An 11173-nucleotide genomic window follows, 5' to 3' on the forward strand; every position below is an offset into this window, starting at 1 on the left:
TAAACAGTCGCTCGAGTTCAGCTCGAGCTCGAGCCGAGCTTTGACCGAGCGACTCGCGAACAACTCGGCTCATTTAGACCCCTACTATGGCCTCTCAAATGAGAGGTCTCATGTTCGAATCCCAATGTGAGGACATTGACTCTGTGTGCTTCAATATATAGATTGAGAAAGTATGTATGAACAGATATTCTGATAGAGAATAACATTCAAAAAATATATATATAATCAACTTCTTATATCTACGTACAATTACAATACAATACCCATTAACAAAGTTGAGCTAATATAATCAAATGCACATGAATATACTACCGACTCTAAAATTACCTACCTTAGTATAAATGGTAACCTTGATCCGAGCTTTCGACATCTGAATTGCTACTAGTCTCTATACTATGCTTCCCCAAATCCTTCATTTCTTCAACACGGCTCACACTACTATTGGGGCTCCCATTTGTGAGTTTCTTGGTTTTGGTTTTCCTCCATTTGTGCTTCCTAAACCAATGCCTAATCAACAGCCACCCCAAACCACAATACACAATCATTGTGAAGCCACCCCCTATAGTCACCACCTCGGCTAAAACCAACCTAGTCCCTTTCCCATCTGGCATGATTGTCCATATGGCGGATATATAAGCCGCCGCCATGAACATGGTCGAAGCCCACAATACTTTATGCGTAGCCACCATCAAACTCATCATGGATTTTCTCTTGAAAGGTATGATGCTAACGTGGACGTTGACAATTCCTAGGGAGAGGAATAGGGCAACGATGTTGCATATCAAGAACACCTTGAAGTCCGTGGCATGTCCTCGAAGTGCTTTTCCTGTCTCCTGGTTGAACCCGCCAGGAGGGTTTACCCCGGCGGCGAATGAAACGGTGGCGATCAAAGCAGCGACCACGGTTATGGTCTTCCGCGCGTTCCTTAGGCCCTCGCTTTGGAGCTCCAGTTGCTTCACCCTCCGGCGGCTGGTGGGCTTGTGGTTGCGGAACGGGGAGGAGGCGTCGTGCAAACGAGATTTGTTTGGCCACCAAAAGATGTTTTGAGGCGATTTTTGTGACGGTGTGTCTGGTGGGATGTCTTGAAAGATTGGGGAGAGTTGATCACATCTTTTGGCACCGGCTTCTTGTAGTGCAGGGATGATTGCTAGGGCTCCAGAGTTGCTTGCGTCTGCCTCCACTACATCAAGAGCTGTGTAGCCCTTTCGGTTCAATGCATTCACTTCAACTCCAAGCTTCAACAGATAGATAAGCATCTAACAAATATACCCATAATTAGGATCAAGCGCTTACCACTATGCATGGTTAAAAACTATAGAACTCAATTTTATTTCTTTATAGACTGTCATCATATTTTTTAGCAATAGTTATATCGTGGATCATGGTCCAATACACAAAATTCATGTTCATAATGCACAAAATTCATGTTCATAATGCACAGAAATCATATTCATTATATCGTGTTTATGTGTATGTGTATTATGAACATGAATTCTGTGCATTATGAACATAAATTTTGTACATTATTATGAAGTCAAATTCTGTGCATTAGTCCAAGATCCACGATATAATTGCCATTTTAGAGAGGCTGGGTACTAGCCCTTCACCAATCACGGCCCAACAATCTCTTATACACCTAATGATGGACCTGGCCCTTTATCGGAACCTATCCAACAATTCTGCTTCCACTACACAGTCAAAACTCAAAAGCTATGTTCATAGCGAATGTTTAATTTTATTTCGTTATAAATCGTAATAACATTTTTAAAAGATAAGGTGCTGGACTTGTGACCCTTTAGCGGTCTGTGTCCAATAATCTTTTACCAACCCATTAATAGACTTGGCGTTTTATCCACCTCCGCCCAATAGCACGTACTAGTTAGTAGTTATTTGCCTCTTAACTTGAATAAAATAAAATAAAATAAAAGGTGCTTATTACGTACCGCTCTGAGTTTAGCAGAAGTTGCCAAATGTAAAATGGTATTTCCATCATTGTCTTGGGCGTTCTTGAGAGTTGACACATCAAGGACCTCCATCAAATACTTGAGAACTTCAAACTGATTATTCTTGACAGCCAAGTGCAGAACAGTTTCTCCATGATTGGTAAGCTTATGAGCAGATTCCAGACTCGCGCCTATCAATTCATAGATAATATTAACTCGCCCTTTGACTGCCGCCCAGTGCAGGGGTGTCCGCCCCTCCTTATCTTGCCGGAAACAATGGTCGCTGTCAACTTCCAACAATTCTTTCGTTGCCTCCAAGTGGCCTTTGCTGCATGCTAGGTGCAACGGAATGCACCCATTTGAGTCACTTTTTGATGCCAACTCTGCCCGTGCTCTTAATATTTCCTTAACAATGTCTGCAAATTTTTACGTTGTTTAGTTTATATGTAACACACGCTGAATAACACTATAGGGTCTTTGGTAAATAGCGGGTTAGTGAGTTTAATTTGATTTGTTGATAGCATTAGCTGATTGTAGAAAATTGTTTGATAAATTAGTTGTTAGTTGATTATATGTAATTAATGTAAAATGATTTTCTCAAAAAGCTGATGAAAAAAGTTACTTTGAACAACTTTCTGAATTTTAACATTTTGGAACCTTAGGGTCGGAGTGTGAGGGCCGTTAGGGTTGGGGTTCAACCTTTTGGAAGAAAAAGCTAATTGATCAAACACTCATATTGATTGTTTATCCAAATAAGCTAAATGGGATTGCTCATTGCATGGAATTTAATTTTTAGAAAAATAATTCTAGAACAATAGGCGTAGCAAGAGAAAACTTCTGTGCTATATGATTCAAGTTCCCTGTAGATTTGAATATATAGTGGTGCAAATCTACTTTCTAAACCAATATGAGACAAGTGCATTTTCAAAGTCTTTCCACCTTAATTTTCCAGCTCAAATGGGTCTACTTCGAAAATCAATTTCTCATTCACTCATTATCTGTTTTGAGTGTATAATATATCAATTTTTTCGTCTGACTACGAAAAGTGAGAATTCACTTTGACCCTATCCAAATCGGAAGTGAACTCCACATTTATTTGTACCACAAAATAAACATATTTTTCTACATAACAAAATAAGTTCGTGTATATCATCTTTTTCTCTTCTTTAATTTGTTTATTTCTATGTAAGCAAACAATTAAGCCTATTTTCTAAATAACAAAGACAAATGTGGGTAATGTCTAATATATTTGTGCATATATATACAAATTTTTGTGCACTAATGACTGAGTTCACATCCAAAGGCCTTGTGGTCGAGCGGCGTAGTTGCGACCCCTCAAATGAGACAAATCAACACAAGTGCATACCTTTAAACCCCCCCCCCCCCCTCCCCCCCACAATACATAAGTACACACACAATAGCACAAGTATGCACATATGAACCCAAAAACAAGAACAACATACGACTTGACATAAATGACGACATGCACACTAACAAATCATCATTGCACACGATGTCTGATTCAGTGCACACTACAATCAACATACTTGAATTCAATGTGCACACTGAAATAGAAGCGCGCACACAACCTTGGAATACACATAACACTACAATGCAGTGCACACATACGGCATACCTTAGCCCCCAGATGCACACGAATCTATACTAGAGTGAACATGGATGGAATATGGAGTGCACACGTATAAAATTGGAAGTATATAATCCTACCAAAAATACATTAATCCTGCCAAAAATATACTCCTTACCTCCTAAAATCATTCGCAAATAATAATATTAGGATTCTAAATGCACACAAAATTACTAATTCACCCCTCCAAAAATATATGTAAATAAATAATCTCTCAAAGTGAGGGGGCTCCTTGTGCGCAATAAGCAAAGGTCTAGCTTCTGTGGTTCATGTTCAGTTGAGTTATCATGATTTACATTCTCTCAAATGCTTTGTCGGATCAGAATGTGGGGGGCTCTTAGGATTGGGGTTCAACTTTTTAGAAGAATGTAAATAAATAATCTCACAAATCAAAAAAAAAAAAAAATAAAATAAAAAATCACCCAGTCACACATTTATTTAGTTTTATTCCAATTTCTACCTACCACCAAACAGACTACATCAAAACTAATAAAACTCATTACAGTCTAATTATTTGATTTCAATAATGATTCATATTCTAATATTTAATTTGTACCAAAGTCCTCCATGTTTTGCCAGTCCAAACCGTGTGGTGTAATACGTCCATAAAGTAGGTGGTATCACTGTATATTTAACCTTATTAGGCCAGGGGCGGCGTAGACTTTTCAATATGAACGCAAAACTAATTTGATTAAGCCTGTGTGGTTTTAATTTGCCGCATCAGTTGTTCATGCTTTGCTGCTTGCCTGCTTACACGGCTGACAAATTATTATTCTTTTTTGAAAGGAAATTTTTGTACTTTTGATTCATGAATTTGAAGCTAATTTGGATTTGCTCTTCTGATCTATTAGGTTATCATCATCTCAACAAGTGAGCCCCTTTCAAATGATGTGAAAGATAATGTGTTTTTTTTTTTTTTTTTTGTTTAATTTTGTTAACTTATGTAGCTTGCAAGTTTGCTATAATAGCAAGTTTGCAATTGAAATTTATTTTCTTATTTATTTATTTATTTATTTATTATTTATTTATTTATAATAGGAATAAAGGTGAAATAGGTCACTCAACTGCACACCAAATTACAATTAGGCCATCAAACTCAAAAACAATGCAATTGGGTCTCTGAACAATACAAAATCATGTCATTAGACAAAAAATGACCTATTTACCAAAAAGAGCAGTTACTGATTTTAAAAATAATTTTAAATAAAATAATTAATTAAATTTAAAAAAAATTAAAAAAACCTAAATTACCGTCTTCGTCTCCATGGCCAAGCTCCGACCATGGTGACAAAGCCGCCAGTAGTTTAGGTTTTTTATTTTTTTAAATGTTAATTTTAATTAATTATTTTATTTATAATTATTTTTAAAATGAGAAAATTACCGATTTGGTCCCTCGACTATGGAGATTTCACCAATTTGGTCATCGACTACCAAAATTACTCAATTTGGTCCTCGACTACCAAAATTACTCAATTTGGTCCTAAGTGTTATTTGCAGGTCAACCCTAAAAGGCAATTTTGGGATTTAAAAAAAAGTATCTTCCTTCTTATTCCCTAAATCTAAGTCGTTTGTTTTATATAGATAGGTTATTTGTTTTCGATAGCAGTCGCAACTTCAATATGCAACCAAAGTGCAGTGAATCATCTTCATCCAGCTATAAGAATCGAATGATGTTCGAAAATGGAGATGCTTATAGCTGGATGAAAATGATGTTGGCACAATGCAACAAATTTTTGAACATCATTCGATTATTATAGCTTGATGAAGATGATTCACAGCACTTTGGTTGCATATTGAAGCTGTGACTGCTATCGAAAACAAATAACATATCTATATAAAACAAACGACTTAGATTTAGGGAAGAAGAAGGAAGATACTTTTTTAAAAAATCTCAAAATTGCCCTTTAGATTTGACTTGCAAATAACACTTAGGATCAAATCAGGTAAAAATGTCATAGTCGAGGATCAAATTGAGTAATTTTGATAGTCGAGGACCAAATTGGTGAAATCCTCATAGTCGAGGGACCAAATCGGTAATTTTCTCTTTTAAAATCATTTTAAAAATCGGTAACCGCTCTTTCAGGTAAACATGTCATTTTGGACCTAATTGCATGATTTTGTGTTGTTTAGGATCCGAATTGCACTGTTTTTAAATTCGATGGTCTAATTGTAGTTTAGTGTGCTGTTAAATGACCCCCTTTTTCCTTTATAATATAAAATGCGAGTGGAACCACTTTTGAAAGTGAGGGAATATTACAGGGATGTAGAGAAAATAATAAAGAATTTACAAATTTGATGATGCATGTAGAAGTGGGATACACTTTTGAAATTTGAAAGTGAGAGAGTATTGCAGGGATAAGGATAGCTTTATAAGTCGTGTTATTTCTTAATGGTTAGTGAAGTGACACTTTTAATCCTCCATTAACTCATCATCTGTAGAATCTTAAATTTAATAATATTTTTTTAAAAAAAAAATCCTAGTTAATTAAACATTATGTCAAAATTTATTGTATTTTTTTTTAAAAATAATTGATACAAGTTACTAATGAACCATAACTTTTTTGAATGAGCTAGCTAGTTATAATATTACTCAATTTAAATATGTGTTTTGTCTGAACTAAAAAAATTAGAGTTAATACCAGCCAAGGTCCCTCGAGTATAGTGGTTCCACCACCTATGGTCCTAAACTTTCAAATCAACCCTCCGGGATCCTCCGTGTTTCAAAATTGATCAGCCATAGTCCTTCCGTTAGTGTTTTCCGTTTCAGCCGTGAAATATGAGGGCATAATCGACCTTTCACATTTTTCTCACCCAAACCACTGAAAAATTGCTTGTTCTCAATCCACCGGTGAAATCTGGGCCGAAAACAATGGATTCAAAGGGGACGCTGGCCGCTACGCTACTCGAAAGCGCATCGTTTCGTCCTTAATACACAACGGTCTGATTCACTCTCCAGATTGTACAGCCGTGGTTTAATCCTAACGCTAATCCGATGTACTCGTAAGTGGAATTGAACGACACTTCCAATTCGCCATTTTTGTTGCTTCCTTTGCAGATTACAAAGCCGGTGGTGTTTATCCCGCAAGCAAAGTTCCCGCCGGCATTAATATCCTCCATTGATTCATTCTGGAACTGTGTTTCTAGGTCTGAGGCGATTGATGTTATTCCCTAGCACGCAACCCTGTTTGAGGATTTCAGGACCCCGCAAGTAAACCCTGACCTGGATGAAATTGACTGGAATTCGGATGAATTCGATGACACATTTTGTTCGTTCAAAATAGATGCGCCGCCGCACCAGCACAGGGTGTTGAGGGTCCACCCGTTTGTTAGACCGCAAATTGGGTATCGCCTATTGTGAGGCTAGAAAGTGGGGTTGTGTAGTTGAGGTAGAGCCTTTTGGGGGTGAAATTAGGGTTCCAGCATAGGAGCACGAAGCCGCTGTGAAGCGGACGCCGCAGAGGACGTCAATCCCGTCGGCGATGGCGTCGAAAGATACTTCCGGATATACATTCAGGTTTCTTCGTCGTCGTTGGATGCAGGGGTGGTGCCGGACTGGAGCGCTGCGTTGGAAATATCATATCCTCTGGGGATAAACATGACAGGCGGCGAAGATCTAAGCAATTCCACGACGCAGTTGGTTGGGAAGGAGAGAGAGGCGAAAGTGTTAAGATTCAGAGAGAAGCAGAAGTGTTGACGCAGTTGGTTGGTTCTCTGCTGATTTCGTCGCCGATCATCGCTACGGCGTCGTCCCATCGTTTTGATAACGGCGATTTGACTATTTCGAATGGGTTTAATTAAATTAAAAACAAAATAATAAAAGTTTTTATAATCTTTTTTTTTTTTGTGAGAAAAATGTGAAATGTCGATAATGCCCTCACATTTAACCGTTCAAACGACAAACACTAACGGAAGGACTATGATAGGTCATTTTTGAAATATGGAGGATCTCGGAGGGTTGATTTAAAAGTTTAGGACCATAGGTGGCGGAACCACTATACTCGAGGGACCTTGGCTGGTATTAACTCAAAAAAATTATTACATTTATAATAGTGTATATTTAATTGGCAAATTTTACTGTGGACCATGGTCCATGTAGTAATGTGGTCCATAAAGTAACTATCATTCTAATTAATTTTAGTTTCATTTGACAATATTGCTCTGGTTTCAGTTTCATTTCTACACTCACTAGTTTCATTATAGCAATATTAAAGTATCATTTTAATTCTACTACAGTTTCATTTGACAATATACATTATTGTATGAGCTCTATTTTGTTGTTTCATTTTTCACACACTAGTTTAATTATAATAATGCTAAAGTATTGTTTTAATTACATTCCACGTTCATTTGACAATATATGTTATTGTATGCTTCTGAATTTTAGTTTCATTTTTCACACACTAATTTCATTTTAACAACATTAAAGTACATTTTAATTATAATACAGTTTCATTTGACAATAAATTATCAAATGGGCTCTGTTCTTTAGTTTCATTTTTCACACAAACTAGTTTCATTTTAGCAACACTAAAGTATCATTTTAATTCTACTACAGTTTCATTTGACAACTATGATCCACATAACACTATGGACCGTGGTCCACTGTATAACTACCGTATTTAACATTAGTAGGCCATTGGCGTAGACTTTTCAATATGAATGCAAAAGCCAATTTTGGATTTACTTTTGTATTATTGGTGTTTTTTTTTTTTTTTTTTTGAAAGGGTATTATTGGTGTTATTTCTGAACTGTTAGTGAAGTGACACTTTTAATATTTTCATTAACTAGTCTTTTAAATTTTATATTTAATAATATTTGTTAAATAAATCCTAGTTAATAAAATAGCATGTCAAAATTTATTGTTATTATTCTTTAAAAAAAATGATATGGGTTACTAATTTATTGTTATTCTAAAATATATATATATATATATATATAATTAATATGGGTTAGTAATGAACCATATATAACTTTTCGAATGAGTGTCGTTTTATTTTTTTGAAGGAATGAGTCTAGCTATAATACCTGTTAGGTTAGGATCAATCGCTTACCACTGCGCCAAAAGTTATAGCTAATAACGGTCTTTACATACCTCCACCCAACAATTTACCTTCCGAACTAGTGACCTGACTTTGATATCACTTGTTAGGATCAAGAGTTTACCACTACGCCAAAAGTTATACTTCAGTAGCAAAGACACAACTTTATTTCCTTATACCGGCACACATTTTCTAGACACCGGGTGCTAAACTTGACTTTTAAGCTCTTTTGAGTGTTGGGTAATATGGTTGAAAAAATCCCAAAATAATAATTCTATAGAAAAATTATTATTGTATGGAAAAACAGAAAAAACTGGGAAGGAAAAGGTGGAGTGTTTGGATATATGTTTAGCACAAGTTCGAACACAAAGTTGTTTTCCTTAAAACCTTATTTGCTACCTCCCACAAGTGCTAGGAGCGTTGTAGCCTAGGTTTCCCAGGATAAAACGTGCTACGATTCTTTGTTTAAGCACCTAAACAAAGAACCCGGCAAACAAAGCACAGCAAGAACACTGGTTGGCTAAAAGAAGAGAGTAGAAGCAGAAGTTTTGAAGTAAAACTGCACTGGAATTCCTTAGTTTCGTGTACTATGTCAAAAAGCTACTGCTCTACCTCTCTTTATATAGGGATGTTGGAGTGCTAGCATTCAACATGGCCATTAAATTGGTATTAAAACCAATTGTGTAACACCTGTAACAGCCACCCACTAAGTAGGATTAAACTCAGAATTTAACAACAGGCCCACTAAGTAGGATTAAACTCAGAATTTAACAACAGGCTGAACCGGTTTAGATGGAAAATGATACCAAAGTTTGGCATAACTTAGCCCGCAAGGCCAGCCAATTTCCGGACGACATTCGTGCCCGCAGGTGCCGGGGCACGCAAGCTCGGGCTTGAAATCAAGCCTTTTCGATCTCCTCTAATTGGATTTTGATTTGCACCACACACCCCCCACCCCCCCGCGCGCGCGAAAAGAGCTCATGTATATAAGGGAGGCAAATTTTGTTTCCAAACCAATGTGGGACAAAGTACATTATTTTCCCTTCATTTCCCAACTCAAATGGGTCTACTTTGAGAATCAATATCTCATTCACTCATTATCCGTTTTGAGCGTACAATATATCAATCTCTTGGTCTCATTACGAAGAACCCGAATCCACTTTGACCCGACCCAAATCGGAAGTGGACCCCACTGATAATTGTACCACAAAATAGCCACTTAATATGCCATTTTATGCCATTTTAAGCTAATTTTTCCAACATTGAGAATGAAAGATCGAACACTTACCATTTATGTCAAAAGGTTATAGTTAGTCCTGTGACCTGGCTATGAGACCAGCTCATTCAAAGGGACGGCAACTTGTTTGATCAAACGCTATAGCTAGTTGTGAAAGTAGACTTGGCTACTTTACTGACCTCTGTCAGTTTAATAATTCTTGGTGTTAGACTTGACCTTTACCTGCCTCCGTCCAACAAGGCAACAAGTGCTTTAGGGTGGAAATGGATCAACAAATTAAAAGAAAGATTTACCTGTGTGGCCTGAGGAAGCTGCAACGTGCAGAGAGGTAGTCGACAAATCAAGCTCTAAGGTCAACAGCATCGGGAAATCGATGAGCAAATGGTTCACAACTTGGGCCTTCCCTCTCTCGCACGCCACGTACAGCGCGCTCTCCTCGCGGCAGTTCATCTGGTAAGCCACCCCGGGGCAGACCTCCAAGAGTAGCCTCGCGATCTCCCCATGCCCTTCCCTGCAGGCCTCGTGTAAAGCCGTCTCTAGCTCCGCGTTCACGGCGGACACCAATTCCGGGTTCGACCTCGCCACCTCGGCCGCCATTTCCAGCTTCCCAAACCTCGCTGCTAGGTGAAGGACGGTGTTAAGTGAAGCGGGTAGGACCTGCGTGACGAAGTTGGCGTCCCTTTGGATGAGCTGGTGAAGGGCCGCAAGGTCGCCCCGAAGAACTACCTCGCGATGGCGAGGGTCCATGTAAGCATGGCTCGTCGTCATCATCGGGTTATCATGCAATGATGATGAGTTCATGATGATATGATATGATATGATCGAGCTGCATGCGAGATAGAAAAAAGAGTTCAATTCTGTGGGGAAACCGGGAAATTTAATATTGGGGGAATGGACTCAGTTTTCCACAACTGCGACGACTTGGAAACTTCTTCTCATAATTTATTAAAGCGTGTTATTTAAATTAATTAGTGGAGCTTTCGAATATACTACCAAAAGTTTGTGCTTGACTTGCTTGTTTGTAGGTCTTCTCCCACATTATTTTAATTTTTTTAACTAGTAGTAGGGCATATTTATAAGGGAAAATGAAGATGGTAATGTTGGAAAAATTAGCTTAAAATGGCATAAAATGGCATATTAAGTGGCTATTTTGTGGTACAATTATCAGTGGGGTCCACTTCCGATTTGGGTCGGGTCAAAGTGGATTCGGGTTCTTCGTAGTGAGACGAAGAGATTGATATATTGTACGCTCAAAACGGATAATGGGTGAATGAGATATTGATTCTCAAAGTAGACCCATTTAAGT

The 11173-nt window shown here is 37.7% G+C and overlaps 1 protein-coding gene across 1 annotated transcript; it reads right to left on the bottom strand.

Moving 5' to 3' along the window:
- Positions 1-208: 208 nt before the first annotated feature.
- Positions 209-10796, bottom strand: LOC109174648 (ankyrin repeat-containing protein At5g02620-like). Its single transcript, XM_019323921.1, has 3 exons — positions 10161-10796; positions 1944-2359; positions 209-1256 (listed from the first exon to the last, which is right to left on the bottom strand). The coding sequence occupies exons 1-3, from the start codon at positions 10666-10668 to the stop codon at positions 333-335; spliced, it is 1848 nt and encodes a 615-aa protein (XP_019179466.1). The 5' UTR covers positions 10669-10796; the 3' UTR covers positions 209-332.
- Positions 10797-11173: the final 377 nt, after the last annotated feature.

This window comes from Ipomoea nil, unplaced genomic scaffold (genome assembly GCF_001879475.1).
Source record: "Ipomoea nil cultivar Tokyo-kokei standard unplaced genomic scaffold, Asagao_1.1 scaffold0642, whole genome shotgun sequence".
Lineage (NCBI taxonomy): Eukaryota > Viridiplantae > Streptophyta > Magnoliopsida > Solanales > Convolvulaceae > Ipomoea > Ipomoea nil.

Excerpts from the sequence above, each read along its gene's own strand:
- LOC109174648 (XM_019323921.1), bottom strand. The coding sequence starts at position 10,668 with ATGAACTCATCATCATTGCATGATAACCCGATGATGACGACGAGCCAT. Across the intron at positions 2,360-10,160 it reads AGCTTCCTCAGGCCACACAG|ACATTGTTAAGGAAATATTA; the intron begins GTAAATCTTTCT and ends AAAAATTTGCAG. Across the intron at positions 1,257-1,943 it reads CTTCTGCTAAACTCAGAGCG|ATGCTTATCTATCTGTTGAA; the intron begins GTACGTAATAAG and ends TATATTTGTTAG.